At 40.5% G+C, this 21,877-nt stretch overlaps 1 protein-coding gene and 1 long non-coding RNA gene across 2 annotated transcripts; both read left to right on the forward strand.

Moving 5' to 3' along the window:
* The first annotated feature begins 2,707 nt into the window (after positions 1–2,707).
* On the forward strand, positions 2,708–12,112 carry LOC125182579 (uncharacterized). The gene is made up of 3 exons (XR_010833273.1): positions 2,708–3,949; positions 7,739–7,849; positions 9,423–12,112. It is a non-coding gene; the product is annotated as an uncharacterized lncRNA (long non-coding RNA).
* A 1,639-nt stretch (positions 12,113–13,751) lies between these two features.
* Positions 13,752–21,090, forward strand: DMRTB1 (DMRT like family B with proline rich C-terminal 1). The gene is made up of 4 exons (XM_013176275.3): positions 13,752–14,567; positions 16,086–16,318; positions 17,612–17,756; positions 20,927–21,090. Exons 1-4 carry the CDS (start codon positions 14,078–14,080, stop codon positions 21,031–21,033), a joined length of 975 nt encoding a protein of 324 aa, XP_013031729.3. The 5' UTR covers positions 13,752–14,077; the 3' UTR covers positions 21,034–21,090.
* Positions 21,091–21,877: the final 787 nt, after the last annotated feature.

Below are 21,877 nucleotides of genomic sequence, written 5' to 3' on the forward strand. Positions count from 1 at the left end.
TCAACTGACTGCACCGCTTCAGGGCTCGAACGATTTATCTTGGAGCTCCATCTACTGATTCAAAGGTGGCACAACTTGTAAGGAGCGTTGATAACCTCCTACAGCCTTCACACAGGTCTTAGCTGTTTCAAATCAAGGCAAATCCCACTGGAAGGAAGGCCAAATAAACAAGTCGGAGGACCGCTGGTGACATCAAGGCAATATCTTTTTTTCTGCCCATTTCTGGGATAAAGCAACCTTTTCCCGGGTTAGCCTGCCTCCTCCCAGTTTGAGAAAAGCACTGCACAGACTGAGCACATTATAATTGAAATAAGGTATGTCACGTATTGTCATGCATCTTTAGAAGATGAATACAGATAGATCTTCCTTCTGCAGAAAGCCAAATATCTTTGCTTTAGATTTTACTCAAACAGTTCAAGTTCTACCTTCACTTCAGTAGAAGCAAATGAGCTAGCAGAATAAAACCATTGTTCTTTGGCCCACTATCTTTTCCACAAAAAGAGATTCAGTGCTCTGTTTTAGAAAATAGAAGTCACTCAAGCCATCATCTTGGGTATGCAGTATGAAAAGCACACAAAAGAGGTTTAATGTCAGCTCTCTTTAAAAAGAATTGTTTTTTCAAATAAACTACACAGGATTACTTACAGAGACACCAAAGAAAATTAAACCTGTATAAGTCATAACATGGCATTTGGAAATAGAATACATCTGAGATTTCAGACACTATAAACATTTCAGACTGAACAAACTTTTTCTGTAAAATTAACCACATAGAGACAGCAGTACGCATATACTGAGATTTGGGGCTAAATGTAACCTATCGACTTCCTATTCTTGTGGAAGAATGGATGAGATGTGGCTTGTACTTCCCTATCCTAGCATCCAGCACTGACTACAGAAGTTCTGATAGCTGCTTCAGTTTGCAACTCAGTTGCCTGTACCCCTGTAGCTTTATATGCTATAGGGATGCAAAGTGCCCAAAGGCCTTAATATTTTGCTATCCTAAACAGCCTGAGTTGTCTCCACAAAGGAACATGTACCATTGCAGTACAAACTGAGGAAATGGCAGCAACACCCTGCTCCATAGCCTGGGGAGCCCTGCTGGACCCCGAGATTCATGAGGAATTCACTGAAGGAAAATCTTCGGAATTTCTCTGGCTGTGCTACTGCTGCACACAGCCTGCTAACAACAGAGAGAAAAAGGGATGTGAAGGATCAGAAATACACCATTTTACCAACAATGAGAAAGAATGCTACAGGCAAGTGCAGTTATATGTGCCAGCAGGATGACCCAGACATGCACTAACCTCTGTCCAAACTGGATTCTGTCCCAGAGGAATAATTCAATATTCAAAAAGAAAAAAATAGGACACTAAAAGTCTCCTTAGGAGATTTGTTCATATAATAAAGCACAACAGAAATCTTTTTGTAGGATACTATTTCTGTCCTGAGGTCTTTACTGGCTATTAATTAAAATCATATTGTTTGTTTACACACAAAGACAAAGAATTTCAGGGGCTCAAGATAAAAAGTAGACCCCATATAATTAAAAAGAAGTCTGAAAAATGTTTAATTATGCGTTTTATTCTCTCTGAAAAGCAATTTAAATATCCGTTTCCTTTGCTATCAATAATGACATTAACTAGATGATTTTCAGCCATCACAAGAACCCAGTAAATCAAGGGCCCCTCGGGCACTCATGCTGTACTCTGAAAACCAGAGCTATGTACATAGAGAATGCATGCAAAATGCAGAATTATCTTCTGGACCTGGCTGTATTTCCTGAAACAGCACTTTCAACTAAATTCTCTCCAACTGTATTGCACATTTACATTTTTCTTTATTAATATGCCTGATGCACTGTAAACACTAAAAGCTGTGTTGACAAATTCATCACTGCAGCCTTTTTTTTTTTTCTGCCTTATGAGTTTTACTTTGGTTTTGCCCTTGCACAAGGAACACCTACCTTGTCCTTAATATCCTGCTAATCAGTCCTTGCCAAGACTACTTTTGTCCATATGAAACTTCCACCTGCCACTATGGCAAAAACAAAGCATAAATGCTTGGTGTGAAGGAATAAGATCTAGCAGAAGCTTGCTACATTTTCTTGACAGAACTGTCTAGTTTAATTTGAATTTCTAGAAACTGCACTCTGTTGAAAAATATAGAAAAAAAAAAGAAACACTTTTCATGAATTCTTTATTTAGAATCACCCATGACTAATAAAATTTTGTCATGTGTTATGAGAGTGAGGAAGTGGCAGCACAGCATCTCAGACCAGGGAAGACCCCAGCTGGGGCACAAAACCTGGTAAGGTGGCCCTGGACAAAGATATAACTCCCGAGGTTTGGCCCACAGGGTGTCGGCACCTGCCTGCCACCACTCTCACCCTCATTTTTGCCTCTGAATTTCAGTCACAAGGAGCCACGGGAGCCACCAGCTGCCACCACAACCCAAAATACCAGAAGAATAGCAGGTGCCATGACAGTACCAAGTTCTCAACTGCACCTGGGACCCTTGCTGTGCCAGAAGGGCCATAGAGCAACCCTGTTTAGTTAAATAAAACTAACCTTTTCCTCAGCGGCTTCTTCCTCTGATGCCTTGGATCCTCCCAGTGCTGCGTCTGCGCCTCCTGTGTGCCGCTGTCGCGTACCATCTGCCAGGCTGGTGCGAGTACTTCTCTTGCCACCTCAGGGATGGCCATGTTGTGCATCCCCTAGGGCAGTATTCCTCTGAAGGATGGGCTCACGTTCCCTCAGTGCTCCCCCAGCAATGGCAGCTGCTATTTGATGTGTCGGCTTGGCCCTCTGAGCTATTACCTTGACCCAGCTGCACTGGGCTGAGGCAGAAGACCTCAAGACAGGAGGGTGACTAACAGCACCCCATTACGCAATGACCATTTTAACTATACTATATTTTGGTGTCCTTTATCCTCTTTCTTTTTCTATTCCTGGGCATTTTTTTCTTCAGAGATGCTGTTACAACTCTTTCACCCAAGCTGCGGCACCAGGCTCTGTGTTCCCCCTCAGGCAGCCATGTTCTCTTTCCCGCCTCAGCCCCTTCGCTGTGGTGCAGGGGCAGGACGGGGAGCAGAGAAGCCCTGTGGAGGCCCCTGGGCAGGACGGGATGCATGGATCTTTAAGTAACCCCAACCTGCACACAACTGCAAGAGTGGCCATGAAAATCCCCCTCACCCTGTCCCAAGGCACACACCAGCTCCCAGATAGCAGGGAGGCTCACTTGAGGGCAATGGGGACAGGGGGAGCGCTCCCTCACTGTCTGGGCTTCTGCGCAGCAAAATGGCTGCCATGCCGCAGGGCAAAGAAGGAACACCATGAGGGAGATGGGGACAGCAGGCAAGGCTTTCTGCTGATACAGTGCTGTTTTCTTTAAAAGAAAATAACTTTTTTTTTTGTTTTGTTTGTTTAATCCAGGCTTCCAATGTTCAAAAATGAAGAACATCAGGGAACAAAGGGATGCCAACAATGAAGCAGTAACATGAAGAGCAGGGGTTGTGCGTGCCCCAGGTGACAGGGGGCTGAATTTGAGGAGGAGTGAAACTTGGGGGCTGGATCTGAGGAGGAACCAGATGCCCTTGTGGTTTCCTCTATAGTGTTTAGTCTAAAATTTCCTTCTAATCTATGCCCCAGTTCCATGTTTGCATAAAAAGAGGCTTATCTTTCAGAAAATGTCATGGTTCAGGATGGTCCTTGTCCTTACAGTCAAGTGACTCCGAGTCCTGAAAAGATTTTGTGGGGCACAGAAGTTTTGAAAAAGCATCTGGGTATATACTGAAACCCTTTTAAATCTTTTGGGAAGTCCAGTTATGCTTTGGACAGTCACTCTATATGCCTGAATATCTGTCCTATACACATATTACGTATGCATGCCATCTGCCTGAACATGAACATCTGTGATCCAGATTCTGCCCTGCTGGAAAAACACACTGGTATGTTTCTTTCATGAGTTTTTCTTTGCTGTTGATTACACTGATATCGATTTAGAGTAATTTCATTAAATTACACAGACCTTTTTTTCCCCACTGTACTGAAAAGTCAGAGCAGTTTCTTCTGCATTATGTCAGTCTAAATACATCATAAATAATGACAGATTTTAGCTTTAATTGTTTTTGATTCCAATAGTCTTTATTGAAAGAGATGCATATCCACCAGCTCAAACTTCCAGTCTTCACTGGAAGAAGCTTATCCCTGCTTCTGCTAGGTTTAAGACTGCCTAAATTGTATGTGTAAGTGTTAGCACCAGGACTGTAATTTAGCATTGCATTGACAGTTGCTCTGTTCTGACAGCAAGGAGTGTGATTTAGAGGGAAGTTCTTTCTGAGCAAAAAGTCTATTGTTTCATGAATTGCTAGAATGTTTGCATTGTTACAGAGTTCCATGTGATGAGATCCAAAGGCCAGTGAATTAGGACGACCTATTGTATCTCTTACTAAAAATACAGTGCTATAGTGAGTATAAAGAAATTAAAAATATAAATTCCTTCCTCTTTCAATATCCCACCTAATTATTTTTTTTTCTATCAACCATCTACTGTAGGACTGATCAAAATCAGGCTACAACTTTGAGCACAGTGTCTCATTTTCACTCCATTCTGTAAATCTAACTTCCATTCTTTCTTTTTTCCTGCTTTCATCCTTATGAACCTCATTTTCACAATGTAAGTGAGTTTAGAAAGGAGACACCATTTATTTGTTTTTCATAATGTGCACAGAGTTCAAACTGAAAAAAAAAAGTTTTAATATTATTTATTTAGATCTTACTTTGAGTAACTTCCTGCCAGGCAATAGAGTCTTGCAATTCTTCCTTATTTCCATGTTATTAGGCATACAGTACATAATTTTTGTACCTGCCATTATTGCTACTCAATAATTTGCACACAGAAAATACAGGCACAATTTGGAAAAAAAGAAAAAAAAAAAAAGATGTCCCAGGCTTGTATTTTTTTTTTTAACATCAGGATCTCTGATAACCCAAAGCAATGGAGCAGCCAAGTGGCTACACATACTTTTCAAGTATCTAGGACTAGTACAGGTAGGACAAGATAGAAGCTAGTTATCATATAACAACTATAAAAGCAACAGACTGTTTATCAATTGTCAGTTTGTTAGGACAAATTGCTAAAAATTATACTGTCCTAATTCATAGCCCTAGGCCTTACCTTGGAAAACTCTCAGAGTCCAATTCTAACCATATCTGAAAGAGCCCATAGGAACTCACCCTACCCTGGGAAGTACTTCGCTTTAGACCAGGAGAAGCTACACGCAATCCTAACCTACAACCTGTGAAGTTTTGTAATTCCCAAACCTAACTCTGTCTTGTGGAGATCAGAGGAATGCAGTGGAGGTTCCTGAATTAAAAAGTCTTGTAGAAGACTTGAAGATCCTGAAATCATTTAATTGCAGTGTTTTCTTTTCAGTTCTGCCATTTGCAGTCCCCAAATCCAGCTATTTTGCGAGTTATTTGTATTCTAAACAGTGCATGGTCTGATAGCAGTAATATTGTCATAGCACTATTACATGCATGGTTGCATAACTGTTCCTCTCCTTTCACTGTAAAGTTTTTACATAGAATTGGCTGTAGAAACCCCTATCAACCCCCAAACTGTCTTTTTTATTTATTGTGGCAAATTAACATAGAACTGTGTTTTATCAAAGGACCTTTATTATGAAAATAAGACCTAATAAGAATTGCTTTCCCAGGCACTTTGCAATTAAAGATAAAACTATCCAGAAAAGAGAAATGTAATATGTAAATGGAATGAGGATATAGAAATGGAAATTTTCATATCTGAGTTTGAAAAACTCAGTGAGCTTAAAGCTCTGAAATTGGAGGGATGGGATAATCTCCGTCCCTGGATTCTGAAAGAACTGGCACATGAAATTGCATGTCCAGCAGCAAGGATTTTTAATAAAGCTGCCAACTGGTAGCATATCACTACTGAAAAGCAAGCCTCTTGCCTATTTTTTGGAAAGGGGAAAAAAGGATAACCAGAAAAGTAAGAGTGGCCTCAACAATATTTAAGGCTCTAGAATGTATTTTTTAAGAAAAACAACAATGTAAGAAGGCGTAAAATGAAACCTAACTTTGGCAAAAAGCAAAACAGGTTAAATGAATATATTTCTGTTGATTAATACCACTGTTTGTAATCAGTAGAAAGCACTGTAGATATCTATTAGACCTCTGTAAGATAAGTTGTGAAGAAAACGCTATTGCAGGAAAAAATCCTAGTTGTGCTAGAAGATGAACTGCTGTCTGGAGGGAGGATATTATTATAAATCTTAAAGGATCACTGTTAGATATTGTTTAACATTTTCAATAATGACTGTGTCACAAGAAGAGTATGCTAAGGAAATTTTGTTGAAAACAAACACTGAGATATATTGCTAATCCAAAAGAGGATTAAAAATTCATTTAGGATGGATATGGATACTGTGACAACCTGAATAACTGAAATAGAATGAAATTTAACAGCATACAATGTATGTATGAGAAACCAATATCAGGAGTTCAGCAGCTGAAAACTGTGTAAAACAAGGAAGAGATACATTAGTTGAACACAGCTTCCGCTGCTGAGAACACAACTGTGTAAAAGGTAAGCACAATCCTAAAATGTACTAGGTTTGGTATCGCTAGTAGGTAGTAGGTGTATGAAGATGTTATTACCATTGTATAAGGCATTCCTGACATCTCATGTCAAATATTCAATTTTAGTCTCCATGTTTGAGTGCTGGGACAGGTGGAAAGAAGGACCACTAGAAAAATAGGAAAGTTTATCTTACTGAGATAATAAATATAGTCCAGCTGTTTAAAATATATCCATCTGGCCCCAGTTATCAAATCACTAGCAGTCTGTACTACTCACTGGCTGACCATTTTGAATCACAAAACTATTGACTAGCTCACTATCATGATAGTGTAGCCTATTGAGTCTAAAATATATGATTTGTGGAGGATGGGCCTAACTACTGGCCCTGGGTAATCACCCTGTCATAATTTATTTACTACCTCAACACAAATATTCATGATAACCTCTATTTTTAACAGTGATGGGAAGTCTTATAGTTAAGATTTCCTACAGAAAATGATGTTTTTATTTGCTTTTTAACAATTTAAAAATCTGTAACACTTCACAAATAACTCTTGAGAGAAGAGTTTTAAGATACAGTGACTGCGATTCATCTGAATAAAGAATATACACAAATATTTTACTTGAGTTTTGATGTTCCCATATTCCTTTATGGAAGAAAACTAATGACATTGTTTTTAACTTCTTTTAAAAAGCTGTGCTTTTTTTAAGAGATAGATACAGTATCTAATTAGTGCATATAATACATACGCTTTTCTCTCTGGTTAATAATTTATAATACAGTATGCAAATTGTAGGTTTATTTTATGTGCAGATTTTATATTAAAGAGAAAGGAAACCTTTGGATGTCTTCCAGTGAATATTCTACAAACATTTCTGCCAGCTGCGAATAATAGTAACAATCATTAATACCTTAGCCTTTATGAATACAGTATTCTCAAAAAATATCTTACTTGTTTGGTTGTGTGTAAGTTCTGAGGCAAAGAACGTTAAATAAAATAGAAATATTATAAATGTGCAATTTTAATAAACTGTGATACATGGTTTTATCAGGAATATCTACTGTGAATTTATTAATTCACTTTTATTGCATGTAGTCATGTTACTGTTTTTGTTCCATTACATATTGAAGTTGTTGTTGATTGAAAGGTGAAGATGCACATGTAGAAGGACTGAGAACTGCAGTTGTTCAGCCAAGACCAAGGATCATTAACAGGGATCATCGCTTACCACCATCCAGCAGGTAGCAAAGACTTCCCACCACTGCTGACTCCCTTTTATTTCACGTGTATCACAGGAGAGAAGATGAATTAAATCTGAAGGGTTTCAAGCAGCTACATTACATCGTTGTTCTGGGTGGGTGACGGCTGTGTGGTCTGCTGCTGGACATTTGCTGCATAACTACCCCTTCATTGCTTCCTGCAGTAGTTGAGATCCAGAGAGTGTTGATGGCTGCCATGGCTGCCCAATGCATGGTGCTTTGGAGGAGCTGGGTCTGAGTGCAGAGCAGTCACCCAGAGAAACAGCACGCTGCTAAGGAAAAAACTAGATTGGGGGCAGCCCGGAGGAGCCACTGCTGTGCAGGTCAAGCTTTCCAACAGCACAACCCTGTAGCAAAAGGCAACCTTTAGTGACAGTTGAGTCCCACAGCTTCAGGGAAACTGTGAGATGATTCATTGTCTTTTTCTATTTGTTTTCTGGAGTTGATCAAACTAAACTTTCCTGACTTAAAATCAGTTTTGTTTTAGATGCTAAGAAAATGCTGGTAACAACTTTTGGTCTGATTCTGTTATTTTTATGCTTCATAATAACTTGTCTTGCAAATTGTTCCATTTACTGTGATGAAAGACAGTCTGATTTTATGATCACAAAGGATGAAATGACAAGAAAATATGCCTTTTTATTCTTCCTCTTGCTTCCATGGTAAAACTACTTTATTATGGCTTCACACCAGCATCCTCCTATCATTTTATCTGTCAGAGCTGCTGGTCAGCAGCTGCTGGTTCACTATTTTTGCATCTTTGTCCATAATCTCTGCTGCTGCAGGTGATTTGCTGTCCATTGTGAATAAATCTCTCCTTTTTTTATTGCCGCATCAAGGAGGTGCCTTTGCAAAGCATCCATTTTATTTTCACTTCCACTTTTTTACTTTCCACACTGTGTTTGTTGACTTTGAAGCTTCAGGAGCCAGCTGAGGTAGCTTATCAACACATTTCATGTTGGAAAGACAGAAAAATGCAAGTTCTCACAACATAGCAGGAAAGTAAGTCTGTCAAGGGAGGAGAGCCTTACTTACTCAATTTGGAGACAGGCAGACATTCTTTCAGTTTGTGTCCTCTCCAGTGAAAATATACTTCAATTATTATTACATATATATGCAATTTGGGAGGTTTAACTAAATTGGAAAGATTTTGTTGTTATTGTCTATAGGAGAATTTTATGCAAATAGCATAGAAGAGAAGGAATGCTTCTGAACAGCGTCCTTCAGTGTACCTGGCTGGAATCAGCTAATGCAAATGCATCATTGCTAGTGTTTGTTTTTAATTCCATATTACAAACCACATTTGCCTGTGACAAACGAGGTTAAGGAGCCAGCAAAAGGCTTTATCATCTCACTGGGATTCTATCATTCCCCAGAGTTATACCCAAAGTGCACATGATACGCTATTGGTATGAATACCGGAAAACAATTCTAGCATGCATGCCAGAAGTTAATCATCACTCTTCTTGTCTGGTCTCTCTATAAAATAAACATTTTGATGATGGTCTTCATGCTATGTTGATAAGTAACTACTATTTGGTCATTTGATTTTCAGTTGTCTTATTGAAGTATCTGTGAAGAGTCCAGGCTGATGAGGAAGAAATTATGGCAAGCAGCTGTTTTTATTTATTTTGCATTGTTTAAGCTACTTCAGATATTCTGAAATCTAATTCAGATGTGAGGTGGAGAAATGTAGCTAGAAGATGTAGGATATATACCAGCGCTGACAATTACAAATGGAATCCTGCCCACAGCAAGCACACTCAATGTCTGTAGTAGTCTTTAAACTGTCTCCTGACTTATCTATCCATTAGCACTGCTTTAGGCTTGCTGACAAGGTAATATGACAATTTCAGTACAAAATAGGTGCTAAGCAAAGTTGACTCTGAACAGGCCACCCACTTACTGTGATGAGAGTGGTTGTTTCTGCATAAAATCTTTTTTTTTTTCTTTTTTCTTTTTTGCTCTTTGGGAGAATTCAAATGTGATTTTGTTATTCGTGTCTAAGAGAATATGACAAGAACAATAGCTGAGGGGAAGGAGAACAGAACTCTAGATTAAAAATGTGTTTATTTCTCCAGGCAGAAGAATGATTGACAAACCTAGTGGTATCCAGGCTAAAACCTGCTAAATTTGGGAGCTTGCTGAAGTAAAATGGTGTTGTAACTAAGGCATCCCTGCAGCTGTCAGAGCACCAAAAGAGTGGACAATTCTTTGGGTTTTCAGTTTCTCTTTTGTATTAATGTCTACAAAGGTGACCTTCTAAAGAAATAAAAGATTTCTTCTGAAGGGATAATAAGATTCTTAGGGTAATATAAGGAAACAATCAGACTTCAAAGATACAGTGATCCTTATGTATTGCAGACTAGTCAGACTACTCAAGTTTGATTTCTCTCCTGGTCCATTCTGCCATTTTGGTACTCATAAAATAACCAGGTCACAGAATTCTCAGTATAATCATTATTGCTTTTCTCTTTAATAAAGATCTTCTTACAATAAACAAACATTTGTCATACTAATAAAGTCTCTATAGTTAATACTTAAGAACTGATGTTTCCTGTTATATATTAAAAATACTTTTTTAAGATTTTAAATGTATGTATGAACTCCATCCGTTTATCTCTGATCATAACACAGAGTTTCACCTGTAAAGGTAAGTCTGGTTTTCTAGACACTTGGATGGCTACAAGAGACATATATGATTGCCAAATAGTGGAGATAACCACTCCTGGTGTGCCACCCTGTGGGCCAGACCTAGCTTCAGATGCCCGGTAATGGATCAGAAAATTAACCTGTGAACTCATCAGTCCGTGCAGGAAGCTATAAGGGTGACAGTGCTCTCCCTGTAAACCCAAAAGTGAGTGATGCCAGGAGATCAGTTACCAATCCATGGGTGGAGGCAAGGTATTTGTTAAGAATAGGTAACAGAAGAGTGCTGGGTGTGGTGGGGAAGGGAGCATCTGAAGCTGACTTGGTTGCTTTACAGAATGGACACTTCCAAACCACTAAGGTAATTTTTGAAGAGAGGGTTTTATCCTCATGTGTGATGTCTTGGAAATTCAAAAGATATTCTTGATTGTTATGCATAAGAAAATTTATTTATTATTATTTATTATTTATTATTGCATTTATTTTGAAGCAAGATTGCAAGTATTTGTTAATGGAGGTCTCAGACTGAGGAAATTTCTTGATTATGTTGCTATTGTTCTGTGAAATGTCAGATCTGAGCAGAACAATTTCCTTGCCAGAAAGCATTTACTGCATAAAATGTTAGCTAGAGAAGAAAAAAATATAAAAAAAAAAAATCTGCTGTTGAGTTTAAAGGTAGTCTTTTGATTTGTTCCCTCTTTTAGTAGAATTGCTGTTTTTCCACTGTTTCACTTACAAAGCAACCTGCATACCAAAACCATGTACTTTTATATGATTCAGAAGTTGGAAAGAAGTAGAGACATTATTGGTATTGATTTCAATAACATGAAACCAGCGGGCTGCTTTCTTTTCATTTTGGCAAGATAATAGTTCTTATAAATGCTATTTTAATACAGAATTCTGTATACAGTTTATGTTACAGTCCCACCATATGTTACATAAAATACTAGAGTAAACTGAGTAAGTTATAGAGAAAACAGTCTCTTTATTATGCCTCATTTTCTTTCAAATACAAATAAAAGAGAAAATTATAATAGACTTGAAGCTGCGTCCTTATGCAATTCTTCATCTCATTCCAAAAGTTTATTTTGAAATTGTTCTGTCTTCTCTGTGTGGTAGTCTTGCTAATGGCTGTGTGATAAGCTAACTCAAATGTATATATAATCATGTAACAGGATTGAAGTAGCAGAATTCTTTGAACTGTCTGCTGCAATAAATACCTCACTAGCAAAATAAGATGCTCACTTTTCTATAAAAAGCATGTCTAGTTGTTTGAAACAAAGTATATGGAAAGTATAATAAATCCTGAACGCTGAGGTGAAAATTGCTCAAAAAAAATCTCCACGACTTTCAAAGACATGGTTTATTGATGGAGAAACTTTTACCAGGCCTATGGCTGGTTGACCTTTCTCTAGACAGAAGAGTGATGAATTTAAGCGTTTTTGAGTAAATGTCTTGAATATTAGTATTATGTGACTGAGAGTAGAAAACTACTGTGGAAAATGTATGTAGCCTACCTTTCTCCTCCACTGCTTTAGTATCCAAATGAACATGGATTGTGTATATACAATAAAATGTAATTATAGTTTGTTTTTTTTTTAATGTGTCATCTATGCTCTTTGATTCTAAATATGCACATCCTGAACATACTGCAAAAATAGGGGGCAAAAGATTAGGAACATATTAGCTGTCTATATGTAATACAGAGTCGGTGTCTAGATGATTAAGGAAACATCAGAGCCCCGGCACAGGCAAGCATCACCAAGACTGTGTTTAGAAGTAGCCCTATTAACCAAGTACTTTTCTGAACTAGGAACAAATAGTAACATCTTTAGGTCAAATTTTCAAAGACGTTTAGCCAAAATGCACACAGGCCTATACACATGAAGCTGGCTTTCCAGCCAGTGCTCTAGAAGTCTTCCAAGAAAAAAGGTCTGCAACTGAGGACAGGACACTGACTACATTTGCAGGCATACTTTGCTGCCTCCCACTTGCAAAAGGAGCTGCTGATGTGCATGCAATCCAGCACTCAGTGTCTACAGTGCTGCAGTGGTCTCTCCTCCATGACCTGCTGTGTGCCTGGGCAGACTCAGTCCTGCTCCTGCACAGCACCCCTGAACGTGGGGTGCAAAGTTGTGGCTGAAAACCTTTCAAAGAAACTCACAGTCTGCAAAATCTGCAGCCTGGGGTTGCTGCTGAGTTGGGTGGTCTAGGGAATGAATTTTGTGTGCGTTGAGGATTTGGGTTTGAATTGCTTCCAGAGCAAGTCTGGCTTTGTATGCTGGTATTGCACTCCTGAAAACATATCCTCAAGAGCCTAAGTCCTACTGGAAGTCTGTGAGACTCAGATGCAAAATCCTAGTTGGTCTTTTGCAAAGTGAGGAGCCTGAATCTAGGTGGAGCCTTGGGGGCTTGCACAGCACAGTGGCTGGATGCTTACTGCTAGAGCAAACCAGAATGTCACCAGATGTGTTAAAGGTGCTGCTAGCCCAAGACTCTAGACTTGCAGATGTGAAGACATTGAAGTCTTGCAGGAAGACCTGCTCCACCAGAAGGACCTCTGCAAAGCTGCTGTGAAACATACTCTGTTGCACATTAGAATTGTTTCAGGGCAGTAGATAGACCCTACATGGTTCTCTTGAAACTTAGTGGTAAAAAAATGTTTTCATATCTACCTGAGGTTTATTTTTATTCTTTTTAATGCAGAAAAGATTATTGATATCAGGATTTTGAAACAGAATTAGCTCTTGCATGTGTGTGAAAAATTAGTGATGTCATATTTTACATTGCAAAATGGAGAGGTTTTGCCCAGAAATGGGCTACTGTGTAAACAACAGTTTTGTAGCTACCGGCAGTAACAAATAACAAGTGCTTTATTACGAATACTTGAACTGGAGCATTCCTTTTTTTTTTTTTTTTTTTTTCTAATTGTAAGCCTGTCTTTGTTTCCAGGAATGAAGGAATTCTGAGAAAAGGAGACAGATCTTTCAAATGGCATGTGCTTTCCGCCTTCATCTCAGTACCTTGTTTTGAAAAACAGAATGACGAAACAGTTTTTTTTCTGCTGAAGCAGTCACTCTCCTCCTGATCATGAGAAGTATACTGCAAATTAGAAACAAAATGGAACTGAAATCCTGTGCACATTAAAAGCAAATGCATGAGAGGTACGAAACTGAGTGGGGACATTAAAGTGCCAAAAAGGAAAACTGTCACTTAAGGGTGTAAGGGATGGTGCATTTCTCTCCCATGCACACCCCAGCAAGTCCCAAACTCGCTATCTCCATGTGCACCAGCACAGGGAAATTTAGTAAAGTGTGCTCCACTTTTCCCCGTGCTCCTGCAGGTGCAGCCCCCTCCCTGTGTCATTTTCCAACCCCCATGGCTGAGGTCTGCCTCCAGCCCTGCTGGGGGGCTGCAGGGGGAGGCGGGCTGCTACAGCTGAGCCTGGCCCAGGGAGGGGAGGCCTGCAGGACATGACAGCCCTTATGCCCAGCCTCCACACAGCAGAGCATTCCCCACCCCTGCAATGGGCTCTCCTGCCCCGCCTGTCCCAGTTGCTACATGCTGGGGTGGAGGTGGCCATGCCCTATATATAAGGCCCCTGTGGGGCTCTGCTGGTGTGTGCTGGGCTGGTGGTGTGGGGAGCTGGTAATGGAGGCCAGGGAGGCCATAGTGGCGAAGGCGGCGGTGCGGACCCCGAAGTGCTCCCGCTGCCGTAACCACGGCTTCGTGGTGCCGGTGAAGGGCCACGCCGGGCAGTGCCGCTGGAAGCTGTGCCTCTGCGACAAGTGCTCCCTCATCACCGAGCGCCAGAAGATCATGGCCGCCCAGAAGGCCCTGAGGCAGCAGGTGCCTGACTGTCCGAGCAGGGTGGCCATGGGCCCTGTTCCCCCGGGGGAAGGCCCCAGGGTGGCTGCAGGAGCAGCCATTGCCCCAGAGCAGAGCAGCCATGAGGGGACAAAGGACAGCCAGCCCATCGGTGGCAGTGACAAAGGCATGGCACGCAGGGGGCTGCCACCACCTCCTGGTGGCCCTCCCTTCTGGGACTACGGTAAGGCTCCAGCTCCTCAAAAAGGCATTCCTGCCTCTCCTCCTTTCCTCCCTCATTGCAGGTACCCATGTTGAATGTGCAGCCTCAGGTTTCTTTTTTCCTTTCGTGGGGCTTGCAGCGTGGGTCATGGAGCTCTTGCTGCTTGTTGCAAGGTTGAAGCTCAAGCAATCGGCTCTTCTCTGGGAGGGAAATTAGGGAGGGAAATCAAACTCTGATGGACTGCAGCAGAGGTGTTTGTGCGTGTTTCTCAGAGTACTGTATTCACAGGCAAAAGCCTCCAGCAACAAAAATGCTAAAAAACATGGGATGGCAAGTAAATGAGGAAGTTACTGCTGCAGTTGCCTGGAGCAAGCGTTTTATGATAGCACTGTAAAAGAAAGAGACCTTTTGGCCTTAATTCCTGCAGCAAAGACTGAGTTTAGGTCAGGTCACTTGGTGCAAAACTACATTTTGATTTTAAGAGCAGAGGATAGGTTTTGCACGTGAAAAAAATGTATGGTCTGTCACCTCTTAAATTGCTTCTTTTAAAAGAGTCTTTCATGTAACTTGTTTATTACTATTTACTACAGTAACTTCATACTATTACTATTTACTATAGTAATTTTATGGAAATCCCTACTGACTGCAGTAGTCATTAGTCTGGGCCTCTGACGGCAGTCTACAAGGCAAAGAAAATGCTGGTCTGAGAAGCCCAGAGGAAAGAGGCATTTCAGACATCTCTAGTTCCCACCTAATCTGTCAGTAGCTGCTCTTTTTTTTTTTTTTTAAGCTTGGTTTCCTAAGAAAATGATGCATATGATGCTGGCTATATAAGTGCCTATCAGTCCTTCCCTTAATTATTTTTTTAATCTGTTGACCAATTTCAAAAAGGCTTGGGAACAGATAATGTAACTGCAGTACTCCAGAAGTAGACATATCCTAGATGCAAATTCTTCCACTTGTCTAACAGCAGGAGGATGTGTAGACAAGAAAAAGCCTATTTGTATTCAAATAGCCACATAGTTTTTTAAGACTTAAGAGGGGCCATATAAGAGCCCAGACACAAGGTAAAAAAGCATAAGAAGTAATTGATTCCTGCATTTGAAATTGCATGGGTATGTCAAGGTCACTTAAAACAGGACGTTCTCTGTTAACTTATGAAGTGATAGCACTGAAGTTAGAACCCTATTATTTCTCTATATTATTAAGTTTTGCTCTAGTTAAAAGTGCTAAGGTAAGTTGTTTTTTCTTGCTGTTGCAGATGTGCTGAAAGACATCTGCAGACAGTGCTTTACTAAGGTCTAGCTTCACAATGCACAAGGCAGAAGATAATGCAGATCGTTATGCAGCATTGCATTATCTGTTGCACTTTTCCTTTGTTCCTTAAAAGATCATAAAATAAATTAATGAGGAGCTAAACATGAAACCAAAGAACCAGATTTTCCTGGCTAAGAGTGGAATTTGGTCCTGCAGTTACATCTCTGAACTCCTTAAAATTACAGTGATACTTTTATTTGTTCTTTTCTCATTGTTTCCTAGCTCACCCTGCTTTTCCTCCAGAATATATGGTCAACTCAGAATACATGGAGAGAGACCCTCCAAAAGTGTACCCTGGCTGTTCTGGGGTGTATCCTTACCACCCATTTCCAATGGGATTCGCCATCAATCAGCCAAGCTGTAGGGGAGCGCCATCACCTCCAGGGATATCACTTCAGAAAGGTTTCCGACACATTCCTAGCAACTATGGGCCGGGGAATGCAGCTTCTGTGTCAGTAAGTAGTGTTTTTTTTTTTTTTAATTAATTCTAGAAGTACTGCCGTAGTTGGACTAAAAGATCTTTGAAGTTCCCTTCCAGCTGAAGTAAAACTATTCTGTTCTATTCTATTGTGTTCTGTTCTGTTCAATTCTAGTCTGTTCTGTTCTGTTCTAATCTGGTCTGTTCTATTCTAACCTGGTCTGTTCTATATTCAAATCAACCTTCAAATCACAGAGACTTGGTAAGGAGCAAGATCCTAATTTGCCTGTCACTTGTAATGGTGTGTGTAGGCACTTGCAGTTCCTTTCAGTCATGTTGATTTATATGGGTGTTGTCCAATTTTTGTACCGTGGTTGGACACATTATTAGATTTGCAGCTGCCGTGTGCTATTCTCTCTGCATTGAGTACAGCTCAGCAGTTCATGTTAAGGCAAAGCGGTCTGCCTCAAAACTAACAGATTTATTCTGTTCACATAGTAAATCCCTGACACATTTTAGGGGTTATTAAGAAAGAAGGTGGTATAACAGCAGTCTGTAGTGCAGATAAATTATCCCAGTGGACCAGATACGCACAGGTTGGGAAATCTCTTTTCTAGACCACCACTATATGTGGTTTTGAATTTAATTTTTAACTGCTTTGAAACAGACAGAAAGGTCTTATACAATCTCTGTCTGTACCCTGAGACACAGGATGTATGGCCAGATCCAACAGAGAAGTGCTCCTATTTCTCTGATGCTATGGCTCCTGAAGGGTGGAAGACTCTTCTTGTACAGGGAATGAGTTCTGGCATGCTCTAACAGAGCAGTCTAACAGAGCAGTCCTGTAACCACAGAAGACAAGGTCTGTTGGGCATGCTGTGGTGCACACCAGCCCTGCAGTGAAGGTAGAGCCACTCACTTCACTGGGCTCAGAGAAGAATCCATAACTATCAGGGAAGTGATGGCAAGAAACATTTTCCTACATTGCCTCTCCGTTGCATGAAGGTTCTTAGACTTATTAAGTGGCAGGTGAAGGTGAACTGCTCCCACTGCTCTGATGAGATGCCAGAATGGACAGCGAGGATTTATAAGGTCAGTTGCAGCTGAAACATGGTCTGAGAAGCTGCTACCTCGCAGTTCATGCATGTTGCACTATGCGCAGGCTTCGCACGTGCTAATATATGCACAGACATGGCAGCATATGGCCACAAAATGGACAAAACTCTAGAACTGTCACAGGTAAAAATTCAAACAGAAATTTCTTGATACTGCAGATGTGTCCTAGAGAGAGTCACTAAATGAAGGTCCTTTGCTCCATGTGTTTCTGCAGATTCCAGATGGAGGTGGAGATTTGCATCAAGGATACTACGCTCCTCTGCCTCAGTTCATCCCACCAAGTTTTCTGCCAGGGGTTCATTACATTCCACCTCCCCTTTCGCTGAACGTGTTGGCTGAAACAACCAAGGAAGCACACAGTAAGTACTAGATGAGCCTTGGGAGATCCAGTTATAACCTAGTTTCAATACCTAACAATCAAGGTGGACCCCCCCAAGAAACCCTGATTCTAGATTTCAGTTTTCAGGGTTTCCCAGATCCCTGTGATGGAGTCATGACTGAGATCCTGAAGTCCTAGGATAGACTGACAGCTTGTACAGCTCTAGGCAGCACTGACTTAGCCTTACATTCTTGGTCTTTCCAGCCAAAAAGCACCTCAATCTCACTCAGACATTGGATGCTGCAGGACTCAGAGCCATTCCAGAATACGATCTCTGATGTGATCTAAATGTAAATATTTTTCTAAATAGTTAGTCTGAAGGACATATTTAAAAAAAATACGTTTGGCTCTGTTGCAATTTAAGCAAAATGTTAAAAAAAATACAGACTAACACTTCGCATGAACAATGTGAAATTTCTTGCTTATCTGGAAATACTACATTTTAATTGCTATAGATGAAAGATTGACTCTTCAAAATCTCAAATTGTTTATATTGAATCTCACAGGATTTTAAATTACTGGCATAGATAAGTTTGTGTGTCCCTCTCTTTTGTGTCTCTTTCATGTGTTGTGCATATTTCTAAGTTTTTCATTTTGCTATAGCTAGCTGTGACCACAAGAGGGTAGAGCTGCTCAGAGAATTAACCACTAGTATGGGATGAGTGAATAGCCAGTTTCATGTTAAATTCTTTTTGAAAATACAGATAAATAAATGTAACTTTATTTCTCTTCCTGAATATGAAAATAAGAAATGGTAAGTCTGACTGTTTAGAACACAGATTACAATCATCATCCAGTGAAAAATTAAATCTCTTGTATAAGAGGGATCAGAAATAGAGGACTGTAATTGTATCATTTGAATTAAAAAGATGGTGGTGGTGGTTATGTGGGACAAAATAGAAGTTGAGAGTTTTTTTGACTTGGTTTCTCAACAAAATAAGGCTCGCGAAGTCTCATTTTTGTTAATGTTAGTCCCCTCATAACTCTTCAACCGATCAGTTATTTTCAGCCAAACATATCTGCTGTGATCATGGGCCTACACAATATCGACCTGCAAGGGAAACATATGCCTCCCACAAAATCATCTCTGCAGCCATGATGTGGTGTTTGGCTAGCAGTCAGCTTGTGCTGAATTCGTAACTGATGTGTTTGAACCTTGGCCAACAACCAAGTCCTTGCCAGTCAGCCCAGCAGTGGGCATGGATCTCCAGAGCAGTCTGCTTCACGTCTGGCTGGAAAGCCAAGGAAAAATCAGAAGGAGAAGTGGACAAGAGGAAAATGAAGAATATGGATGCATGGGGGGTATACAGACATCACAGAAACGTGAAGCTGTTTTAAGATACTGATAAAGATATTGGGACTTTAATGCAGAGTGCAGGAGATACTGGGCTGCTGGAGGTGAAATAACATGGGCTGAGTTCGAGGGGAAGACAGGAAGCTGAGGGCTGGCAGGCAAAGCAGAAAGTGTATGTGAGGATTGATGGTTTTTGTCGTTTAGTGGGGACAAGAAATCTGGGGGATACTGCAGCTGTTCTGCTGGGTGCGTGGAAAAGGGAAGGAACTAGGAGTAGCAGACAAACATAGGGGACATGGAGAGAATTAGGGGTATTGCATAAGGAAAACAGAGGAAATACAGTCCTGTATTATTAGAGTGAAGCTTTACTGGACAAACAATCGTGAAAACAGGCAAATGGGTAGAGAAGAGAGGTCATGAGAGCACCCCCCTAGAGAGCAAAATGCCATCTAATGACCTCAGCCCTTATTACACACCAGGGAAATCACAACCCAGGCATAAAGCCATAGGAAACAATGCATCATGGATTGTGCTGTTCAGAGAACAAACTAGTTTTCTTAGTGCCAGGGATGAGGTACAAATTAATTCCACTACATAGTGGTTTTGCTCCAGGATATGTAGGAATTTGCAATTGTGACCCAGTGAGGGGGATAATTCTGTATGAGGTCATATACAAAATAGCCTTGCAGCAGAAGATACAGATGTAGAGGGAAGCTACAGTGAAACTAATAATTCTTTGATTCTGGTTTTCAAGATGCTTGAAAAAAGAGAAAAGCCGTAACACTCGGTACATAGGGATGTGTTAGGGTCACATCATGTCTTTTCCTAAGAAAGGGACTGATTCAAATCTGCAATTGGACTTGAGAACATCCTTCCTCCAGAGAGACCTGAATTGAAGTGAAATGGTTTCTCTGGCCAAACAGTTGCAAGAAAATGGATTTAGAAAATTCTAGCAGGGGATAACTTGGAGAGAAGAAATATCTGCAGTCTCTGAAGGGAATATGAGATGATGACAATTTTTATTTTTATTTTTTAAAAAAGCAGTTCCTATCTAAAAAAAGATTTTCCAAGGCTAGAAGCTGCTGCCAGAAAGATTTAAGTCAATAGTTCACTGCAGCTGAATGGAATGACTGAGGTCAGTTAGGTTTACAGTGGTGATTTGGTATAGACCGTGTTGTTGTACAATTTCAAGCTGTATTTAGTGTTATGGAGATTTGACAAAATAAGCACGAGGTATGTCCAGTAAACAGCCAGTATGGGATTTCAGGATAAAGTCTGATTGCAGGTGGTTGGCTTTCTAAAAGAGTAAGCCACAGAAAAAGAAACAAAAACCCAAGTTGCCACATGAGAAATTGAGGCAGGTAATTTGTAAAATAGCAAATCGGCAGGTAATTTGTAAAATAGAAGTTCCTAGTTAGATGTGAAGAGAATTACTCAGTCAGTCCAGTCCTTTAAAAATTCATAGCAGTGTTCAAAAGACATGGCATAGATTCGCTGCAGTTAAGTGTGCAGAAGAGCCTGCCTCAAACTTCTGTTCCAGTGAAGCTTCAGTGTTTGCCATCTTGAAGCAAGCACTCTTGCTACATTTCTTGAAGCACAGCTGAAACAATGGAGTGCTGTCTGAAGTACGGTGTCTCAGCTTGGAGAGCTGCAGCTCTTGATGTGAAGCACCTTTGAATTAACTGCACTGAAAAACAAGCCAGATTTTTTAAAGTGCACTGGGAATTTACCTCTGGACGTGTGATAGATATGTGTAAGGCAAATTGAAATACAGGGATTTGGGCGGTTGTTTGTTAGTTCGTGTTCAACCTTTTTCTTTCTCTCTCTCTCTTTTTTTTTTTTTTTTTTTTCCCCAGCTACTGCAGCTGACAGCCAGGATTCAGGGGTGGTTTGTGAATCTAGCCAGCCATCTTCATCCCCAGAAGAAGCAAGTGGAGATCAATCTGTATATTCTAAACAGTAAATGGCTTGGAGAAAAGCTGAGTGGCAGGCAGCATTATTTTCATTGTTGAGGAGAGTGTTAGTTGATACGAGGCTAGACTGGCACTCAGTTACTGAGCAGCCACAACAGCTAAAAGAAGGGGATTAGTCCCCTGCTCACTTTATGATCATGTTAGAGCTACCAGCCTCACAGCTCTGCTCCCTAGGAGCTTCTCATTCCTCTGCTGTAAAGTTTGTTCATAAAAAAGGTTTTCCAAAGCCAAGGTAAATCCCATCCTCCCTAAGCAGGTGGAAGCAGGAAGGATTATGACTTTGATTTCTGGTTCCTTTGCTGAGGTTAGATGACTCCTTGATTTTAGAGTGAGATCTCCAAGCCGTGTACACTCTGTAGCCTTCTCGTGTTCATGACGATAATGAAAAATGTGTTGTTTGTATATCAATTTGCTGTAAAGGAAACCTAGTTCTGAATATTATGGAAGAGTTAAGTTATGTAGAGCCTGAAGACTGAGTGAGAGAAGATGGGAAGACAGTCCGGGTTGCTGATTTACCTGGCTGTCTAAGAACCAGATTCTCAGGATTTAGCAGGCTAAGGGAGCAACAGGTGCTTGGTACGCTTGTCAAGAGGGGCATGGGAGGAATTTACAGAAAGGTCTGATACAGGCTGAAATACAGTGCTTCTGCATTGTTTTCTGGGTGAACTGCCTTTAAGGTGCCTGCCCTTCAGTATAGGGACAGTCTGATTTGGAATCGCCTCTTGTCACACAGGCTTCAGGACTCTGAGTGCCTTTGCTGGTTTATACCTTATTTCACTGTTGTGTAACTCAGTGCAGCTGACAAACTGCCATTTGTTTCTAAAGGACTCATGT

The sequence above is a fragment of the Anser cygnoides genome, chromosome 8 (assembly GCF_040182565.1).
Source record: "Anser cygnoides isolate HZ-2024a breed goose chromosome 8, Taihu_goose_T2T_genome, whole genome shotgun sequence".
In the NCBI taxonomy this organism is placed as follows: Eukaryota; Metazoa; Chordata; class Aves; order Anseriformes; family Anatidae; genus Anser; species Anser cygnoides.